General features: G+C 42.8%; 1 protein-coding gene across 1 annotated transcript in view; it reads left to right on the top strand.

Moving 5' to 3' along the window:
- The window catches only part of MYO5A (myosin VA), a 94,880-nt gene that overhangs the window by 1,458 nt on the left and 71,028 nt on the right, over window positions 1–22,394 (top strand). Inside the window, exons 2-3 of the mRNA XM_079318074.1 lie at window positions 18,325–18,435; window positions 19,441–19,612. Of these exons, the coding sequence (XP_079174200.1) occupies window positions 18,325–18,435; window positions 19,441–19,612 (283 nt within the window). The remainder of the gene's footprint in view (window positions 1–18,324; window positions 18,436–19,440; window positions 19,613–22,394) is intronic.

Below are 22,394 nucleotides of genomic sequence, written 5' to 3'. Positions count from 1 at the left end.
GGCACCCAACAGACCTTCTCTGTGCAAGGAGTTATTTTAGAAATGTGTTTCTGATTTCTCTCTCTGTTGATGTTCTTCTTGTGGAATTAAAATGTCCCATAAACTGTGGATCAGAATACTTGCTTTCTCATTTTTTCTTTTTTTTTTATTTTTTATTTCCAACTTTGCCTGACCTTGAATTCTCTTTGCTGAGTGGTTGAATCCTTTGGTCAGAAGCTGCTCCAAAAATGTGGGTGTGCTGTTTTCTTGGAACTGTGTTACAGTGGAAAGCCCAAGGCCCCTTACAATTCCTGAGGAGGGCCTGGCTCAGCTTTGGGCAGGCCAGGGTAGGAAACCTGCTGGGTGCTCAAGAGAACTCTCTGCTAGCTTCCCTCTGCTGCCTTCTTCCTCCAGTAATGGCAGCATGCTGCTTGAATAGCATTCAGATTCTTATCCTTGATTAGGTAACATAAATAATGGATTTAGGGTCAAAGCATGCTGAGGTAAAAAGAGCAAACACAGAGTCAGACAAGTGCAGGGATGATCCTGCAGTAGGGACTCGTTGGGTGATGAAGGCCAGTGAGGTTGTGTCTGTGCTTCACTCACACCACAGGCTGTTCTTGTCCTCTTTAGAGACATCTGTAGGCACAGAAAGAGTGAGTTTCACATCTTTTTTAACTGAGAAGCAGAGATAGTCATTCAGGGCAGCTGCTTAAAGTGCCACAGCTTCCAGTGTAGTATCAGCTCTTACCATACGGTGTTGGCATAGATATTTTACTGGCAAGCAGGGTCGGGGTGAATTTCCAGCCCATTATTGCAAAGGCAGCTCCTTTACCCTCTCCCACTGGATGCCCCCATCCCTCCTTGCCTGTGCTGCTCAGGTGGCTGTGTTGGTGGCATTGACTTGCAGCAATGGTTGGTAAAGTTATGTTGATGTTTGGATGAGCAGTGTTGCAAAGAAGTTGTCAGCATTTCTTCAGATGCTTTTGAGAATGGCAGAACAGACTTATTTCCAGCTGGGGGTGGTGGAAGTGGGGCTCTCTGCTTTATGCTCCAGTGTGTCCAGCTTTGCTAGTATGTTATCCCTTCAAATTTGAGTTCTTCCCATACCAACATAAAAATAGCACCCAGTATCCCAACCACACATTGAAATAGCTGAAAGGACTCTTATTTTTCCAAGCTAAATTATTTTTTTTGTTAGAAGCCAGTGATACAGATTCTTTTAAGCAATCATGCCACTCCTATGAAATCCCTATTGCTTTGATTCATTCAGGTGTGTTTCTAAATTTGGTGGCTATATAGCCAGCCTTGGAGTTGGACATGGTTGTGGTTATTCTAGAATTTTGGATTTAACTTAAAGGCCTGGCTCAAGTGCACTCACAAACTAGTTGTGAGCAGTGGGCCCAAACTATGTCAGACTTTGTATTCCTGTGCCCAGTGATACTGCAAATTCAGACTCTGCTTGAGGGCATTAGCTTTAATTTTGGGGCAGCAAAAGCAGCTTAAATCTGTTCCAATGTCTGTATCTCAGACATTCTTACTAAAAACATTATGCTTTTGAGCCTTATATATCATTATATAAGAAATCATATATATCATTAGCAGGTCGGTGGTCTTGCTGTAAGTTAATTTCTAAAAGTTTTGGTTTTTGACTTTGCAGACAAACTTAGGAGAATCTTGGTGTGGTTCCTGGGTCATTGTAGCCCCACTGAGCTGATCCATTTCAGTAGCTGTTGACCAACAACAGATCCATACCTACTTCTGCTGACCCACAAAAATTGATAGGGACAATCTAGGCCACGTACTGGCTTTTGTTAAGTTTAATTTGATTTCTGTGGAAATTAAGAACAAGCAAGAATGCTCTGCCTAAACTGGAACTCATTTGACTACTCTGCTGAAACTGCCATGTTTTGTGTTACAAGTCACCTTTGTGAGTTTCAGGGGTGTGAAACCAAGCCCCAACACATGCTCTTCTTGCACGTACACAAAAATCAACAAAACACATCAGACACTGTGTTTGTGCTGCCTCTTCTAAAATCAGAGTGAAGAGGTGACATTTTTGTTCTCCATTTCCATCTATTTGTCCCTGGCTTGGGTTGTTTCTCTTTCATGCTGTGCTTTCCCAGAGCATGCTGCTTTGCCCTCTCAGGATTTCTGTTTCCCTTTTGTATGGCTGTGTACAGTGCACTGATTTATTTACTTATCCATTCAGTCAGACATTCATTTATTTTCATTCTTGCTGCTACCAGTGTGCTCCTCCCTTTCCATTATCTTTGAGATGAGGGGGAGCTGGCTCCAGCTAGCTTGGTCCTAACACAGGAACTAATCCAATTTAAGTTCTAGTGAGTGGAAATGTTCCTTTGAACATAGAGGAACCAGTAAACAGTTTTCACTGGGGAGCCTGGCTTGGGCAAGCTGATCTCAGTAGCTGCAATGGTTCAGTTTGAGGGTTTATGAGCAATAAATTGAGTTAGGGAAGTGGCAGAGGAAGCTGCACAGAACAAAAGCTGCTTGTGCTGTCCCCAGCATTGCCAGTGGCCCTTTCTGGGTTTCCCATGGCTGTCTGCAGCAGCTGCTCTGGGGGTGAAGCAGAGTGTTACACTGCTTGGGCTTCTCCTGAGGCTGTGCTGGGTCCTTGCAAGCAAAAATGGCAAATGGCAGATTCAAGGGATGGCTCTGCTTGGGTATGCTAGTGCTACGTGGGGAGGGAAATACAGCAAAAACCTGAGGGTAAGAGAGAAAATGTCACTATTTCAGAATTTCTTTGCCCATTAGTGGGCTCTTCTTGGGATTTAAAAAAAGCTGCTTTAATTATTTAGTCCTGTATATTGCTGTGCAAACTGTTGATTCTTTCACCCAGTGTGCAAGAGGCCAATCCACACACAGAAGTGAGATATTTGACTTTAATTGAGTCAAGTACAATTACAGTTCTGCACAGAAAGGGGTGCTGGGTGGCAAATCCACAAAGCCAGCACCACAACTGCCAAAACTTCTTACTAGTTATATAGTTTAGCAAACAAAGGATTTCATGTTCATTGGCTACAAGTTACCTAGTTCCCTTATTAATTAATATTTTTTCTTTTATTGGTTAATGTTTCTCTTGCTTCTCATGCTAAGTCTTGCATGCTCAGTCTTCCTCTCCTTTTGGGTTGGTGATTTTTTGGGTTGGTGGCTGTGTGTCAGTCATCAGGGTCTGCCCCTGCTGGAATTACCTTTTACCCAGTCAGAACTGATTCAGCACAGTTGCTTGAGCTGACTTTGTTAGTTTCTTCCATGTCCTTGTTGCCCCTAAATTCTTCATTCTGTGTCCCCTGTCAGTGGACATCCTTCTTCCCAAGCTTTGTTATCTTCCCAGCAGGCCTGGGATCACTGAAACATATCAAGCCCTAAACCTGAACAAGGCAATTCTACCTACAAATACTTTGTCTTTCAAACAGCTGGACATCACTTAGAGCTTGTTAGCTGCTATCTGTTTCACAGATTAAATTTCCTGTTGATTAGGCTTGAAGGTATACAAAGACCAAACATCAGAGAAATCCTTGGGAAAATTTTTACATGTTCCACAGTTTGTAATGAAACTGTTGGATGTGATCTAAGTGTTGTCAGCATTAAACAGTAGCCACATGTCTCAGTAGGTCACTGCAGAGTCCTTCCAGAGGCTGGTGCCCATCAGTGCAGAGATGGGAGTGGTTCAGACACAGCCTGGGCTCTGCTCTGCTCTGGCTGCACAGTTCAGAGCAGAGGGGCTCTTGCAGAATCCAGCTGAGCTGCCAAGGAATTGCACCTGTGCATGGCAGTGAGCCTTCACAGGATTCTTTATGTGTTCTCTTCTTAAAACCTAACCAGCAGCAGAGTGGGGAATATTTCAATTGCTTCTCTGCTTGGGGGACCTGCTGTGTCACTGAGATAAACATGATGGCAGCTCTGCCAGTGACAAATCACAATGGTGTGCACCCATTTTACTCCTACTGCCTTTATAGGTGCTGAGGGTATAATTACCCAAGTCCAACAGCAGTTGGTTTAACATAACCTTGAACATTTATGGTGTTTAGTAAAAACCTGTTCTCTGTAGTCAGATGTCAGCCACAGCAGCTGATGAAACTGAGAGAGCTCTTAGCTTTCCAACACCAGCTTTGGGACATGTCAGGAATCTGTGGGTAAAATAAACTTGGGAAGCTCCTGAGTTGGAGCCCACGGTGCACCAGAGCTGCTCAGCTGGATGCTGAGCACCAGGAACTGATTCCACCCTGGTGGGGTCAAACCAAGCTGTTTGTGAAAGCTTCTCACAGCCCACAGAGAGCTTCTGGGAGGGTGCATGCTGTAGTCCTAAAGGAGCACTGGAAATGTAGCATTGTTCAGAGCTACTTTTGGGCAGGTGTGATAATGGCTTTATATTATAAAATACGAATTTTAGACCTGATCTTGAAAGTTCTGTGACTTCTTTGTTATATGTAAAGAACTGTGAAGATCCCATTTATAATAATTGGTTTTATTTCTTCAATTTGAGTGTCATGTTAAAACATTAACTTGGTAATACCAGTTGATTATGTGGGATCCCTCACCAACAATGCTTGCAGAATAGTAATGTTTGTCCATGGAGCTGCCACTGATTATTTGCTGGTTTCTGCTGCAGGGATTTTGGAGCATGTGCCAGATGGATTAAGTAATGGATTACTCCTATTTTTTAGGTAAATAAATGATCAGATAATGTGCTGCCAAGCTCCTACTATGTCAGAAAATGTGTGGAACAGCCACGGTGATTATCTTTGGTTGAGCCAGAGAGCTCCAGGTTGAGTTGTAAGGGATAGACAGATGTACCCAGCTCTTAGGGTTTGCTTGTGGGGCCTTTGGGGACTTAATTCTCTCCATGTGTTTCAATAACAAAGAAGTTTGTCTCTGTGAGACTCATTGCCTAATCTGTATCAAACTAAAGAAAGCATTTTTGTTATTGAAGTGGGCTCATTGAGCCAGCAGAATTGGAGGAAGTCACACCAATGTCCAGTATCACATGGCTGCACTGTTTCTGGAAGGTCTATTTTTAGTAGGATTTTAGAAAAGCAAGCACAGTGAGGTTATCCAGTGGTGGTTTCTGTTGGAAGGCAGTGTGCAGGGGGTCTGTGCCTGGATTAGCCTCTGCAGCAGACCTGGAGGAGCTTGGGGTGGGCTGTGGGGACATTCCCAGAATGACAGAATGGGTCAGATTGGAAGGGACCAGAGGGGTCACCTGGGCCAACCTCCTGCTTGAGCAGGGCCATCCCAGAGCTCCAGACTGTGTCCAGGTGGGTCTGAATATCTGAAATGAGAGAGGCTCCACACCCTCTCTGGGCAGCCTCTTCCAGTGCTCAGTCACTGCCCAGTAGAGTTCTTCCTCATATTAGGATGGAACTTCTGAGCCTCAGTTTATTCCTGTTGGCTCTTGTCATATTGTTCAGCACCAGTTAGAAGAGCCTGGGCCATCTTCTTGTCACCTCTCCTTTAGATATTTATACACATTAATGTGTAATTATGTATTGTATTCCTACAGTAGTTTTTACACATTCATTGAATTTGTGTTTCATTCCTTGACAGCACAAAGCATACACAATTTAATTACTGAAGTTTTGCTTGTATCACTGGGGTCTCTGACAGCTGCATGTATATATGAGCCCATGTACAGATGTTGCATATTACAGATGTTGCTGTTTGAAAGGCATCCTGGCTAGAGGGACATGATGGCCACAGTTTTGCTCTGTGCTGTCAAGCAGCAAGAGCTGTGATGAAGGTGAGTCAGGGATTTGTTTTATGCCTCTTGATTAAAGTCACCTTACCTTGCTGCTGTGTGAAGTCAGGGATGAGCAGAACTCCTTTGCTTGGCTGGGTTTGTTTGCGTGCTGGAAGGTGCAGAGGTTATGTCAGATCTAATTTTGTGCTCACTGTAGTGGAGCAGTGTTTACTACTGAGTGTATGGTGCTTGACTCTGATAGTGAGTGTTTGAGCAGTTGGGCCCAGGGCCAGGGAGCAGGCTGGGCAAGGCTATTGTTCCTGATGCTTCATTAGCAGGCTACTCCAAGGAGTTGAAGCAGCAGAATTCACCTTCTGCTTGTGCTCTCTGCTGCTGAAATAGCAAGGAAGAACTTCTATCTGTCCTTAATAATACGTGGTTGTTGTTGCAGGATAGTATGGTGTTATGGTCAGAAATAGACCCACCGTTCTTGGAAATTTGCATTGTGTCTGTGATGTTGACTTTTTCATCAAACTGTGTCTTTCTGCTTATTTCCATGTACCATAACCCCACTCGAGATATGCTAGAACAGAGTTCTAAGAGTTTGGCTGCTTCAAATTGGTATCAAAACTTTTAAGTAAGTGGAAATGCATTAGGCATGAAATTAAACCTGTTATCTGAAAGTCACAGGAGACAGAAAATTCAGACTGTTTGACTGTGCAGTAACTCTCCCTTGTGCTGGCTTTATTTGAAGCTGGATCCTTGAGGCAGAGTTGTTTGGTTGGGTTGCTAAGGCCTTGTTTGCCAGCACTGGTGGCAAGGCTTTTGGTGACTCCTGGCACAGAACAATGCTACATGCCTGAGCCAGTGCCACCCTTTGCCTCAGACTGCATCATTTCCTCCTTTTTCTCAGTGTTCCTTGGTTTGCTTAACCCTGGGTTTGCTTAAGCCTGATTCTGCAAAGATTTCTCTTTATCCTGTGTGAGTAATCACACATTGCTTAATTTTCTGCTTGGAAATTGAGCTCATAAATCTGAAAGGACAAACCCTTTATTCTCTATTTCTTCTTATGGCAGGGAAATAACTTTGCTGTCCTACAGCTGTGAGGAGTGATTTGTGGAGAAAAACAAAACATCCTAGGGATGTCTCATGTCAAGTTCTCTGAGGAAAGCTCAGTGTATGCAGTGTTGCAATATGTTAGGACCTATCTACTTAAAGCCCAGTTTTGATGTTTAATAACCAGAGTGTATTTTCAGCAGGAGCTTCCATTTTCAGGACTCTGCCATCTCATGGTGCCACTGATCTTCTAGCACAGCCCATGTTTGCAGTTTGCTCCAGGCAGCAGCCTAACATGAAACAATGTGTGGGATGGCTAACCTTGGACTGCCCAGCATTGCTCAAACATGAAAACACAGTTATTGAGCTGGTGATCTTGGTGATTTTGGGATCTTCCTGCTCATCCAGGTCATAATCTGGGTCCTTTCTGTCACAGTCCAGCTGCTTTGCTTGCTGCTTGCACCTAGTTGCAGCATTTAGGAGTTTGTTCTATGTGTCATTTTCTTTATATACAAATAAAATATAAAGAAGAAATCAATGCTGTTAAAACAGTTCATGTGGGTTCTGTGTGGGGTTGGTTTTGTTTTTTGGTTTTTTTTTTAAAGAGGCTAAGTAGTTAGTGTGGTTACATTAGAGAGTGCCTTCCTTGCTGAATTGTGGATGTTAAGGAGCTTGAAATTAAGCACAGGAAACATTAGGCACTGCTGATGAAGTTTAAAGATTTCACTCCAGCTCAGTGTCTGTGGATTGCAGATACTGACTCAACTTCTAATATCTACTATTCAAATTTTAGGGGATTTTTTTAGTATCTGTAATTTTAATGTAAACTTTGAAGAAGGTGCAAATGGATTACTTACAGAAGCAGAGATCTTGTGTTTTATACCTTCTGTACTCCTTAGTGGCATGGATTTAGTTTCTTTGGCCAGTTAGTCAGGAGCAATAACAAAATCTTTCCCTGAATAATAATGCTGGAGAGGTAGTCAAGGCTGGGATAAGAGGGAAAAGAAAGCACAAACATAATACCAAAAAACAAGTATGAATGAGAAGTCACCATGATCATGAATGGTTTGAGGGAGTAATATAAAGATGAAACTAGAGGAGGGTCAGTCAGGAATGCAGAATGCAGCTGTGTTTTTGTGTCTGTCAGCTCCATGCTGTTTGTGGCTACTTTCTGCACATCTTGAAAGCTGTTGCATTTCCCTCAGTGCTCATCAAGACTCCCTTTCTGCCTTTTAACCCTGCTTCAGGTGTGGCTGTAGGTAGGGCTGGCAGGGTAATGCACATTGTCCCTGGCAATTAGCAGATGTGGCTTCTTGAGTTTAGCTCTTAGGAGGGTTGAGAGCAGTCTCTTCACCCTACTTATTCTGTGGTCTGATGGGGTTCCTTGCTTGTAAGATCAAATGCAAAGGCTGAAGCAGCATTGCTTTGAGGAGCTCTCATTCTGTGTTTATGGCAGCTACCACAGGCTAAGCATGGCATGTGATTTGTCATGTTGTTTTCCAAGGCTGCTGTATGGGTAGACGTAAACTGCATGTTTCTAGTTTGACAGTCCTAAATATGGAAAAACAGGGACTTCCCCATTTGAATGATGTACATGCCCATGGATATGAAAAATCATAATCTCTTGCTCCAACTGACCAGTGGTGTCCTTGAGTTCTTCCATTTGATTATCACAAGACAAGAGAATTTTGCAACTGCTTTGTGGTTTACAGGAAGACACTCTTGAGCTTTGTAGAGCTGGAGAAATAACCTAAAAATACTATGAGGCAGTGTAACAATGAGGGAATTCATTGCCCCAACATGGCTTGTCACACGTTACTCTCTGCAGACTCCATGGGTTATTCATAAGTTTAAAGCAGATGACCTCAGTTGTTTTGCTGAGGAAACCAGAGACAGAGATTCCCAAGTTGCCTTATGAGTTAGTATACACCAACACAAGAGAGATGGAAATATGTTCCATGGAGATTGAGCCTTATTTGCCTGGAAAGGAAACACCAGCTGCCTCTGGAAGTGCTGAAAATTCCTGTTGCAGGAGATATGGGATGGAAATAGAAGTTTTAGACTATATGTATGTTAAAGTAAGTAGAATATGTTCAATTGTTTTCTTGGTTTTAACATAGGCATATAGATCTGTACAGCTAAGCATGTAAGTGCTTTCTAGTGTCATAGTGTTACAGTGTAAGAGTTTGTTAATATAAAGGATTTGAATTGAGTTTGGACTTACTTAATTTGGATCTTGGAGATACATACATGACTATTTCAAACATGCCAGACATGAAATTCGTTGTTTAGGAGATTGTCTCACTTCAAAAACGTCTTGCAAGGAGAGAAGCAATTGCAGAAGCTGTTAGAATTTCATGTCTGAGCACACTTCTTGCTTGTGGCAGTCTCATCAGAAATGTAAAGCTGATTTAAACTTTTTGCAAACAATCAAAGAGAGAACACTTGTAGAGAAAAGCAGTGGAATAGTTTCTCTAAGGCTAAATGTGATATGCTTGAAGGTATGCTTAGCTGGTGTGGCAGGGTGTGATTCCCCCTCTCTCAGCACAGAGGTGTTTCCCATCATTGCTCTGCCAGGGCAGGATGGGGCAGCACAGCCCCTGCACCTCCTTGTGCCATCTCAGGAGGGGCTGGCAAGGGCAGGGTGACACTCCTGCTGCTCTTGCTGGGGAGTTCCTGAGAGCAGCTCTGTGGCCACTGACCCCAGTTCTGCTTTCACAGCTCCTGTGGAGGAGGGGCAGCTCTTGGTTTAACTCTGCTCACTGGTTTTGAGTTTGAGCTTGCCAGGTCTTCATATCAGGCCACTCTGGTTTCCTTGTGTGGGAACTTGCTGTAAATGACTTAATTTCCCGTGAAAAACTGGTGGAACTGAATATGGTTTATCAGATGTGCTTCACTGGTGTCAGTTTGCTGTTGGAGTAGAGCAGAAAGGTGTCTGGCATGCACTGATCCATGGTGGCAGCTACACTCTGGGTTAGCTGAGTAAAACTAGCTCTTGAATAACACAAACCAAGTCAGTAAAAGCTCTGTTTTAGTGATGCAGCTGCATCTCAGCTGGGACTTCTGTGTTGGCCTAACTAAATATATTCAGTTAATCTTTGCTTTTTCAAACCTCAGTTTGGTGTTCTACTTTAAATGTGCTTTTGGGAGGCTGGGATTAAGTAAAAACGGGATGGTGCTTTTGGACTTGAGCTCATCCTTACAGAGGGTCACTCAGAAAAGTACAGCTTTATCTACTCTCAAATATATTTCCTTTAATTTTTAACTTTAATTTAAACTTTCACAGTTAAGTCAGGAATTATCCATGCTCCAGGTATTTTACAGACAGGTGAAAAGGCTACATTTTCTGCTCTGTGAGCTAGGTGAGCAGTTATGACTCCACTCCTTTCTCAGTAACTTCTCATTCCCAACTCCAGTGCTGTGTGCAGTGCATGTGTGTGATCAGTGCAGCCCTTTATCTTGCCATGCTGCCTGAGCAAGTGCTGGATACAGCAGTGGAGCCATGGCAGTGCTGCAGTGGCTCTGCTGGGGCAGAGATGCTGGGATGAAGGTTTCCTGCTGCTGTGTGTGAGGAGTGCAACACCCAGCTGCAGCACAGCTGGCAGCCCCTTCCCACCCAGAGCACAGCTGGGGCTGCTGAGGAGTCACTCAGGGGTTCTGCCTCCTGGCCACCAGCTTTCTAGAAACTTTGGGGGGAATAATTGTAAAAAGCTTCTGTAAGATCTGAGATCTTGGCAAAGTGAAATCAGCATTTCATGGCATGACATCAACATAAAAAATACAGAAGAAGCACGAGGCTCTGGACTGAATGTGTATCAGGGTCTGAAAGTTATGTCTGTTTCTGCTTTTGTGCTCTCAAGTCTATATTATGGCTTGCATCATCTTGATGTTAAAGCAAAATCCTGCAGCCACTTGTTTTATTCACCCTTACTTACAATGTTTAATTGTTTGTGTTCTCTAATCTTAAATTTACACACCCATGCAGTTAATTGTGTTGAATTTTTTTTTGTGTTCTTAGGTGTAGGCTGTTTTAAAGTTTTTAAATTGGAGCAGCATTCACTGTAAGCACATAAACATGGAATTATGCTTCCTTTTCCTAATGTGGCTTCTTCTGTGCAATGTGTCTCATTAGCTGAATATTCAGAGTAACTGCAGTTGTTTCATTTGCCCTTAAATTTCTTGTAGCCACTCTTGTACAATTCTTGTAACATGTTTTTCAGGTTAGATGAATTGTGAGTTTTAAGGCAGACTTATAATTAATTTCTTTTTGAAATCACTAGCATGTAATTCCTTGTTGGCCTTCATTCTAGTGGTATGGATCAAAATGCAATACAGCATTTGCTTCTCTGTGTGGGTATGACCCCAAATGAGATTTTACATGAGTCAGAATATTTTCCTGTCTCTCAGTCTGATGTAGGTGTCACACTTGTGCTCAGTGTTTTTGCAGACCTTATTGTGGCTATTCAGCTGGTTTGTGTCTCAGGCAGTGTCCAGAACATTGGTAGGTTTGATCTTACTGCCATCTTTTCTGAAGATTCCTCAGAGCTGCATTCATTCCTTTGACAGGTCTAGAAATCAAAACTCATTCAAACACAAAATTTTCTTCAGCATGGCTGTTTCTGTGAATATGTATTTCTAAGCCTGGTTTACTTTAATGAGGTTTTTTTTTTCAAGAAGTACTGAATGAAATGAGAATAGCATAGTGCATGGAATAAATAGCAGTACTGCTGTTTCACTGAGGGTTTGTGGTGAGTTATTACACTGCAGGTTTGCTGATGGAGAATGAGACATCCCTTGGGTAGCTGGGGAGCCTCAGGCCAGAGGTGCAGGAGCATCACTTGGTGATGCTTGATGGGCTTGTGGTGGTGGCAGGGATGTAATGAAGGAGGTGCCTGTGCTTCTCTTTTAACAGACTGGCCAGGCCACTTGGTGAAACGTGTTTTGTTTTTCTGTAATGGATCCCACAGCCTTGATTAAGCCCTCTCAGAAGCATCATGTAGGCAAATGCAGGGTGTACCCCAGCAGTGCTGATGTGGCTCCCATTGCTGCCCAGTGCCCAGGTGCTGCTGGCATCACATGCCCAGGGATTACAGAGTACAGGATCAGCCTGGCTGAGGATGGCTGGCTGCTTGGGGAGGGTGCAGAAGAGCCTGTGAAAGGGGATCTGTGGAGTACAGCAGCTCTAACAAGAGCTGTTCCTGCATGCAGCACTTAGGGGGGTGAATGGGCAGCATTTTGATAGCTGGAGTATTGTTTGGATTAATAACAGCTGATTATAAAATACATCTGTCTCCCTCTGTACGATATTTTGAAGAGAAGGGCAAGTACAATCAGCATAAAATGTAGAAAGCTGTGTTTTTCAAGGTGTAGAAAATGCACAACTTTTAAACTTTTCATGTGTTTTAACTCCTTTAAAATATTTTGTGGGATGATGGTACCAGCTACGGCCTCAGAATATAACTGTTATTTGATAGATTTGATAGTTTAAAGTAAAACTGTGGTTTTTGGCCTTGATGTCAGGCCCAAGATGTAGATTTGCAGGGTGGTAATTTTCTCTGAATTTCAGTGTATATAGATATCCTGTGTTTGGGATTTAGCTTTTTTTGCATCTCTTTAAAGTAAGGTAAGTAAATGTCAATGGAGGTGTAAGTCAGTGGATGTTTTTCCAGTGGCTGAGGATACAGATCTTGCTGCAGTGAATCTGTGTGGGATGCTGATAGTTTTTAATTGTCCCTTATACAATCAAGGCATGTTTGGCACACCACATACAAGGACATACAAGTCACTTTTGTTGTTGCAAGCCCTCAGGCCCTAAATACAAAGAATACCTTATAAAAATGCTGAAAAGAAGGAAAGGGGGGAGCTAAGCTTTTATATCCTTATGGTTCAAGTGTAGTGGATATTTATAGGGTAGCTGAAGTATTGAAGTGTAACAGACTTGTTCTCATTGAGCTGTGGTCCAAGGAGTTTCCTTGTGCACAGGGAAGGATGCAGTGCCTTTCCTGCATAGCTGTGAGCCAGATTTGCAGACCCAGTGATGATATCCCAGGGCTCAGAGCCTGGGTCACTGCTGTCCCCTGGATACTGTTTGGGAGTCTGCCTGTGGCTGGTCAGGGAATTCCCATGAGCAGCAAAACAGAAAATAACACTCCATACCCAAAGAGTGCTAGAACCTTTAGGAAAACTATAATTTCTGTTTGGATTTTTTTTTGTAATTAATTATTCCATTTCCTTCTGGCTCTTAGAAGAATTCAGATGAGTTTTGCAGCAGCCCACTTGTCATGGGGATGCTCTACTTTCCAATCCTCCCTGGTTACTCGGCATTTTTATGAGAGAAAAGTGCTGTCTGACTTTTCAGAGTGCAGGCAGCAGCAGCACTCTGATAGCAGGAGTGCAGTGTGTCCTTGGGAGTGCACGTGGATCACAGGTGCCACAAATTTTAGTGACTTCAGCAGTGGAAGAAATGGACTCTCCTCCCACCTCCTGTGTGAGTGATCATGATCTCTTTGTTGGAAATCCAGACTGATCAAGTTAAGACTTGTATTTGCCTGTTACTCAGCTGGCTGGTGATCTGCTTGTGTAGAGCTTATTAAAACTAAACCTTGCTGTTTCATGTATTTCTAGTATTATCTTTGGTGGTGGCACTGTGAACCAAGCATAGGGGAAAATATAAAGCTGAGAGGATATTGTTCCAGTAGTATCAAATTGTGTTTTCAAAGCAACCCAGCCAAGGAAATCCCAGAGCTTTGCAAAGATCAGTTCAACACATCTGCAGTGGGAGCTTTGATGACTTTGTGCTCTGTTTGTTATGCCTCACTAGCAGAGACACTTTTTTTTTCCAGCCCAGTAATGCAGCCTGCTCTCTCCACATGGTCATGTTCAGTCAGCAGCAAGTTCACATTGAATAATTTTGGTGAAGTTTGGCTTTGACTTTCACCACCTATTGCTGTTCCACTGGCTCCTTCAGCTAGTGCTGCCAGAATTGATGGTGTCTCTTTGATCCAGACATAAATGAGCTGCTTTATTCCTACCCAGACCCGAGGTCATTCTTGAAAGGGAGGGGGACAATGTCTCTCATATTTCTTTTCATGGTTAACATGTGGAAGACTGTGGTTTTTGAGGCTGTCTGTAAATAAAAAAAGAGATGATCTCTGCTGGAGTGAAAATCATACCAGTTCACTTGTATGGGTGGGTTGTGCTGAGAAACTTGGGACAGCTTTCAGTTGAAATTCGTTTTTTTCTTCTAGCATGTAGATAATTTAATGAACTCTTTCAGCTCTTAGGCAAAGAGCTGTTGAGCTGGGAAGATAGCTCTATCTCCTTCTTCTGGGTTTGTGATTTTGCAATGGAAGTAGAAAACTATTTGCCTGCTGACGAGACTGCTGAGCTGCTTGCATTGCTAATTCCGTTTTGTCAGCAATGTCAATTAGTACTTCAAGAGGTTAATATCTGAGAGGAGAGGCTTTGTGAGTCATATGGTCTCATTTGATAGATAATTGTTATAGTCTGCTGATTTCTTCATGTGATCTAAGATAAATCACGAGGTATGACAGAATACTGTGATTTTCTATTATATTTTCTTACTATGTAAAATTGTAGTAATCCAGCCAACCTTCTGACCCACCAGTAGAATGTGAAAACTTCTGGGTTTGTTTTCTGCTGTGAACTCTTTCAGAGTTGCTTTATAGATATCTATAAACTATTGCCCAAGTTGTCCTTCCTTGAACAAAGTACAGCACTCCACACTCCAAGGGATTTTGGAGATGGTGGTTTTTTTAATTGTGGTCTGATGAGGCTGGAAGAGAGTCTAGGCAGGAAACTGAGTTCTGAAATAGTCATGTCATTATGTATTTCATTATTTATTTTTCTTCTGAATTCCAGGACATCTCCTTCTGTTTTCATTCTGACTGTCAAACTAGTCTGGGTTAAGCAGGGTCCTGTGGATGCTGGGCTGGAGGAATCCTTTGCTGTGGGGTGGGAGGATGTGCTGAGTGTCCTGCCCATGCCTCTCCCAGTCCTGCACCTCCAGTGAGGAGAGGAAGGCATCAGTGTTGACCCAGAATCCACAGAGGAAGGGCAGCAAAGCTCATTTATTTGAGCCAAATCAGTACTGAAATATAAAGTGCAAGTGACACTAAGCTTGGGCTGACATGAAAGGTAGCAATATTTATCTACAATTCTATTTCATGGCCTTTCCAAGTCATACTTGTATCTCCCTGTTCAGAAGTTTTATTTTGGTGGTTGAAAATTTGCCTTGAAATACAACAAAGAGTAATGTATTAATGAATCATAATTAGGATGATTAAACTAAGATTCATTTGATTCTTGCTGTAATTTATATTGTCATTTCAGTGCTAGAATTTTAGACAGCATAGTCATTTTTAAACTGGAATTTCCTTCCCTTTTTAGAAGGCTGATTTGTAAATCAGTGGCTCTAGAAGTTTATCTTCCTTTAGCCCAATTCTAGTGCTGTCATAAACTCTATTTGATGTAGTGGTGAATAAAAAGGGGTGAATAGCAGATACCAGAGTAAGGTATTGGCCAAGAGAGGCCCTTGGTCCTGTTTCCACCAGTGTTGCTGCTTTGTTTTCCTCTATAGGATTGGATCCCAGTAAGGGCTAGGCAGCAATGGAATTTTAGTCTCAACTGATTATATAAAAGATAGCATGAAAATCTGATTTTGCAAACCATTCTGGTAAGTTTATGAGGTGAGAATATTGTGAAATGATTCAGTATTTATAATTAGGAACATCTCTCTCTTTCCTCCTACCCATTCCTTTTACCAGGTGTTTTCTTTGGCAGGGATTTAAGGCTAGGCACTGGTGCTGGGGATGGAAAGCCACAGCCTGGCACTCCTAGGATGGCTTTAATGTCTGTGGGGTTATGTCATGGGAGGTTCTGCTGTCTGTAGTAGCTCAGTTTCTATGGTGATCTGTTTTCTGCTTTCTCTTTCCCTTCCCTAGACTGTAGAAAATGTGCAGTTTTAGCTGGATAAATTAAAGATGCCTATTTCATGCTGCCACAGATCACATAGGAACTGCTACACAGCATTTGCTGCTTCAGGTTATCAGCATTTGTCTTTCAGGCTGCTGCCTTTCCTAGGTCAGGAAACTTTTCTTTGTGTAGCCTAAAGCAAACCCTGATCCCTTTTGGTAGACAGCATTTAAATGCTTTCCTCTTTCACATTTTCTTTGCTTTCTGGTAATTCCTTGGGAGGAATATCCTATCAGAAATATTGGGAATGGGGAATTTCTGCTGCATCTTGGGCATTCAGTCTTCAGCTGTGTCTGATGCTGGAGCATCTTTTGTTAAACTGAAAAATCTTCCCTTACTTCTGGCAGGGTTTTGTTTCTTATCTTTTTGTTTTGTTGGTTTTTGTTTTTGTTTTTTTTTAATAAAATAATTCTGGGAACAGGTGTATTGTGCTATATTTGGATATATCGATCTTATGAATTATTGATTTTAGGATTTGAAATGATGATGTGAAATTTTGATTTGAAATAATTATTATATGAAATAATGAGTTTATGATTTATGAAGTTTTAATATTTTGTTTCATACCAAGTGGGAAAGAAAGAAAATATTATTCCTTAGCATGCTACTTGGCTTTAACATGGCACATGCTGAATACAAGTTTCCCAAGTGCCCAAACCCTGCCTTCTGCAGCTTCTTTCCTCTGTTGTTACATACTCTGATTGGCAAGAGCACATACTGAAGAGTTGCTTTGGGCATCTTTTATTTGTCAAATAATTTATCTCTTGGAGAGCAGGGGAAAAAATGATATAATAATAAAGTAATGCAGCACTTTTGCACTGAAAACACTAGCAAATGCATATGAAACTAAGAAAACTTGGAGAAAAAAAATAACCTACACAGCAGGAATTGAGTACAAAGAGCAAAGCTTCTTGTCTTTGTATAAAGTAGGTTCTTACTGGCAGTAACACCCAGTGCTGATGGAGAGTGGCCAGGTGTGGCAGCATGGCATACTGTCAAGTGAGAATGATGAAAGTGAGTTTTTATTTATTTATTTCATTGTCTTTCTCCTCTCCCCTTGCAGAGGGAGTTGGTTTATGTGTGTGGCATGAGCTTTTCAGCAGCTTGGGGAGCTCTTGGGATGCAGGCAGTGTTTAAAGGCTCCTGTGTGTTAAGGGTAAAAGCCTTTGATTTAGGCTGTGGAAATTACTCATGTGCAATGTTCTTAGGGATCATCACAGGCATGGGAAGCAAATTGCTTCCTGAAATTCAGAATTCCAGCTGGGCATGGGCACATCTCCTGGGCCAGGGGCTGCTCCCCAAACTGCTGCTCAACACATTTTACAATGGCCTGTCTTGCAACAAGAAAGCAATATTGAAGTTTTTCATGAAGTCTTTCAGAAAATTCCTATCAGAAACAAGCAGTTTCTGCTTTTCTGTAGTGGGTTAATAAAGGGGAGAAAACACTTTCAGCATTGTTTGAGGCAGAGGAAGCTATACAAAAACAAGTTGTGTAAGATTAAGTGGTGAAGCTGTATGACCAAATACAATTTTCTCTGCCATCAAATGCCATGCTTTGACAAGTACATGATAGTTATTTTGAAATAAGTTATTGGATTGAAGATGTTTTGCAATGAGGTGCATGAAAGCACCTCCAGAGCCAAGAAGCTGCTTTGTTTGCCAAGGTGGTGGGTGTGGTGAGAGCTCAGTGCTCTCTAGGCATTGCAAGAGCATTGGTTCAGGAAAGTTAACATATTAAAAATGTCACAGCCTTTTCCTTGTTCTACTCATATGTGTGTGTTTGCATGCACATGTGACTGTATAAGTAACCAGCTGCTTTCCATACATCTTCAATTGATTCTTGAATATGAGGTAACCACTGTATCTTCACTCGCTGAAAAATAGGAATATTCTTGCTGTTTTTGGAAAACAGGTCATATGTTTGCACTGGCTCACTTTTATGAATAAAGTTTGTATGAAAATGGTCATTAATGGGAATCTGGATTTTTTCTTGTATCTGGAGGCCTTTTCAACCAAATCTTTTCAGTTTTTTCTTTTTTGGTATTCTGGATATAATCAATTTTGAACAAGCTCTGTTTGTAACTACAAAGGAAAGAGCTTTTAACACTTGATCAGGCAGCTTTACCTAAAATAACACAGATGGGCTGAATTATTCTCTTTGGGGAAAAAGAAGACAAAAATGGGTATATAATGTTATGCTACAAATGCATTTAGAACCTACTCAAAAGAGTTACTCCACATAATTTTTTTTGGATAGCCACATTTTTGATCTTTCTGAAAATGCTGAGTTGTTAATTTTTTTTTTTTTTTTTACTTTGTAGATTTTTAGCATTGAATGTGTATCTTGGAATACTTTCTGCATGAAAAATGCCTTTTTCTCTCTGTGTAGGCAATAAAATTATGCTTATGTCGCCATTTATCAATAGAAGAAGTTATTCACCTCAGATGTACTAATTAGCTTGCCTCTTGCTTAAGGGTTTGGCTGTTAAACATGTATTTAACAAAGAAAAAAAATGTCATTTTAGTGTCATTTATTTTGATGATTTAACTGTAGTGCAATCAAAGCTCACTGATCTTTTGCTCTTATACTGCAGTATGCCAGGGTTTGGATCCCTGATCCAGAGGAGGTATGGAAGTCAGCAGAGCTCCTCAAAGATTATAAACCTGGAGATAAAGTCCTCCAGCTTCGACTTGAAGAGGGCAAGGTAAGTCTGTGCCTTGTTTGTAAGCTGATAGTTCTTGTTCTCAGCCAGAGCCTGATGTGTTTATTGCAGGAAGCTCTACTGTCAAAATATATCTGTGTTTAGGTGTGTGCAGTTGGTTTTGTCCATTCACTTTCTGCAGCATTTTTTTTGGTGTGATAAATTTTACTGTTTAGTTACAAAAATCAATTTTGCCTTGTTTTTAAAATAAATTAAAACCCAGTTTCTTTTATCCACTCCTGTTATGCTCAGTTGCATCATCTTGTTCTGCTTATGCCATTAAATGTATAGTCCTGGTTTGCTATTCCAGGGAGACAGGGTTGCTAGGAGAACAGTGTTGCAGAGAAAAAACTGTGACTTTTAAGTTGAGCATAACCAGCAGAAAATTAATAAAAGTCAAAAAGGGAAGGATTAAGGGCATTACAAAGAATATGCTGTGTACTGTGTTGAGAAGTGATGACATATCTATGAAAAGCTCACATCCTTCTAGTTTTTTTTTCATGGAAATAGCAGGTAAATAAAGTTGTTTTAGGGACTGATGCAATTAAAACATCTATATTAGAGATGAATTTATACCTGAGAAAAGTTCTGAGTAGCATTTTTTTTACAGTGTTTTTGTTCTTCACAGTGTTCTGCCACCATTCCCATGTTGTGTTACTGTGTATGAGGCTGGCTAGAGATTGGTGGGAATTTGCTTCCCCTGCCTCTTCCACTCCACAGGAAAACAATAGGGAAAAGCTGGATGTATGATACAGCATATTTTCCTTTATCTAATAAAAAATATGGCAGCACAGGCATGGTGTTTGCTTAGTAATAGTTTAAAAAGAGGATCTCTCTAAATTTTGGCAAATTTTGAATGACATTTTTGGAGAAAGACCCGCTAACTCAAATCACCAGAGAACTGAAATCTTGCATGGCACTTTTTGCACGTTTTGCTGTGAAGAGCAGTCGGAGGTGCTGAGCGAGCACAGGCAGGCAGCAGCTGTTGAGAGTGTGTTTGTGTTTCAGGAGCTGGAGTATGGCCTGGACCCCAAGAGCAAGGAGCTGCCGCCGCTGCGCAACCCCGACATCCTGGTGGGGGAGAACGACCTGACGGCGCTCAGCTACCTGCACGAGCCGGCGGTGCTGCACAACCTGCGCGTGCGCTTCATCGACTCCAAGCTCATCTACACCTACTGCGGCAAGTGCCTTCTGCACCCCTTCTGCACCCCTTCTGCACCCTGCTCCCTGCACCCCTTCTGCACCCCTTCTGCACCCTGCCCTCTGCCCTCTGCACCCTGCACCCTGCTCCCTGCCCTCTGCACCCTGCCCTCTGCACCCTGCCCTCTGCCCTCTGCTCCCTGCACCCTGCACCCTGCTCCCTGCTCCCTGCACCCTGCACCCTGCTCCCTGCACCCTGCCCTCTGCACCCTGCACCCTGCTCCCTGCTCCCTGCTCCCTGCTCCCTGCACCCTGCTCTCTGCACCCTGCTCCCTGCACCCTGCCCTCTGCACCCTGCCCTCTGCACCCTGCACCCTGCTCCCTGCACCCTGCCCTCTGCACCCTGCCCTCTGCACCCTGCACCCTGCTCCCTGCACCCTGCTCCCTGCACCCTGCCCTCTGCACCCTGCCCTCTGCACCCTGCCCTCTGCACCCTGCTCCCTGCACCCTGCCCTCTGCACCCTGCTCCCTGCACAGCAGGAGAGTTGTCTGTTCATATGTCTGTTTAACTTAAAAGCATTTAGCAATAGGACACGCTGGGCTATTCCTAGGGAAATCACTGTTTGGGGTCATTAATGGACTTGGGAATATTGAGGTTCAGAGAAATTGACTTGCTGTGTGTTCCTCTAGCTCCCCAATGGGCTGTTTTTCTAAAATGTGTGTTCAGCAGTTTTTGCAGGGATTCCTGTCTGGCTGGTGTTCTCCTTAGGCTTGCTCAGGTTGGTGTGGGTGGGAGGAGGCTCACACACTGCAGTGGAATTGTTGCCCACCTATAATTGCCTATTTCTGCACTGAGCTTCTCCATTTCTTTTGGAAGACATCAGTTTATTTACTTTTTCATGTTTTCTAATCAGGGCAACTACAGAAGTGAATTTGTAACCGTTCATAAGTGCTTGTCTTATCACAGTTACAATTGAATCTTGGTTTTAAAAATAACATTTGACTCACAGCAGAGGTTACCCAAACTTGTAATTGCCTGTGGTATTTTCAGATGGCCGGAATGGAAGAAAGTTACGTAGATAATCACATAAGTGCAAAATTGCAACTGGTCTGTTTTAAAAATAAACATTGTGAGGTAGTTTAGGCTTAACATTTAGATTTGATGCTTCTGGGCTTTTTTCCTATGTGTGTATATGTTTCTTTTAAATCTCAGTATATAGTCAAAATACACTGCTAGCTTTTAATATAACTTTTGACTAAGACGAGCAGCACATTAAACATGTTGTGATGGACAGACAGAGGCATTAATATCCTGCCACAGTTTGCTCTCTCTGGCTGCTCCTAATCTGCAGATGCTCAGCAGAGCACATCTGTTCCCAGTCCTGCTCTCAGCAGTGGCCAGACCACAGGGGACTGGATCAGACTTTGCCACCCTCTGCTTGCAGCCAGACTTCACTCCCATAGCAGAGGGTGATGATTCACACCACATCTCATCCAGTCATGCACAGAATAATTTAGCTTGGAAGAGACCTCTGGAAGTCTTCAGTGAAGCTTCCTACTTAAAACAAGTCTGACTAGATGAGGTTGCTCAGGGCTTGGACCAGTTGAGGTATGTGGGTATTTGAGGATCTCCAGTATCTCTGGGCAGCCCCTGCAGAGGGTGCATGGTGTGGTCCCAGCACTGGGAAGTCACTTCAGTTCCCCAGCAGAGACATGATGTGTGTTTCTTTCCCAACTCACCCCATGGCAAAGCTCTTGTGTGAAGGGGTTTTTGTGCAACTGGGGCCTCATGGCCTGAGCTTGTAAGGGGTGTTCAGTCTCAGTTCTGTGGTCTCCTAACACCACCATACCCTTCTCACAAGCCTGTTGGGATTGTGGTTCTGCTGCTTGCAGACAGGCTCTGTGTGAGCAGCATTTAAGGGGCTTTCAAAAGGAATCTGTTGTCTGCTGGCTGTGTTTGGGAAAATATGAAAAAGGCACATTTCAACTACTCCCCAGTGCAGCTGTAGGTGTGGTTTGGGCTAGTTTTACAATTTCTCATGGGGTTGGGAGCCTTGAGCTCTCCATGGCTGTGCCAAAGGGCCTGGGATGGCAGAGCTTGGTTTGCTTCCAAAGAAGACCCAAGTGATTCTTGGAGCTCGTATGTTTGGCAGAAATGTGTGGAGCCAGCAGTGTGGGAGCTCCTGGTGCTCACAGAGAAGGAGGTGTTGGAGGTTCAGCACTGCTGAGGAACATGCTGTGCAGTGATTTATTCACTTGGGGTGTAGGCAGGTGTATGTTGTGTTACAGGCTGAGCAAAATTGAGTTGGCACATCAGCCTCTAAAAAACCTGATCCTTTAGCCACACACATCCACCTTTCAGACTTCTCCAGTAGCTCCCATCCTGCTGCAGGTTATTTCCCCTCTGCAAAGATTACTGCCTTGCAGCTCAGCCTCTGGGGGCTGCATTTGCCTCCTTAATGTGACTCTCACATCAGCCAGGTGAGTTTAAATAGCCTGGGAAGTGGTTTGAGCTAACCCAGTTTATGCAGCCCAAAGGAGACTAAAACCACTTCAGTCCATCAAGAGAATCATGGTGACAATATTCTCAACAGCAGAGCTAGAACAGGATGGATAGTTGTCCAGGGCCCTAAAAATTAATTCAATCATGCTGTCTTAGGGTAAAATGCACATTAAATTCTTTAAAATTTCACTTTGATGTAATTCAGACTTTTAAACAGAAAAACCTCCTGTTTTCTTATGACAAGTCATTCTTTCACCAGCAATTCAGAAGTGGTTTGTAACTTCACTCTGCTGTTGGAAACATGGAATGAGGCATCAAT

Source organism: Erithacus rubecula (assembly GCF_903797595.1).
Source record: "Erithacus rubecula genome assembly, chromosome: 14".
Taxonomy (NCBI): Eukaryota; Metazoa; Chordata; class Aves; order Passeriformes; family Muscicapidae; genus Erithacus; species Erithacus rubecula.
The sequence above is the reverse complement of the archived record's forward strand: the minus strand, read 5'-3'. Positions and strand labels throughout refer to the sequence as shown.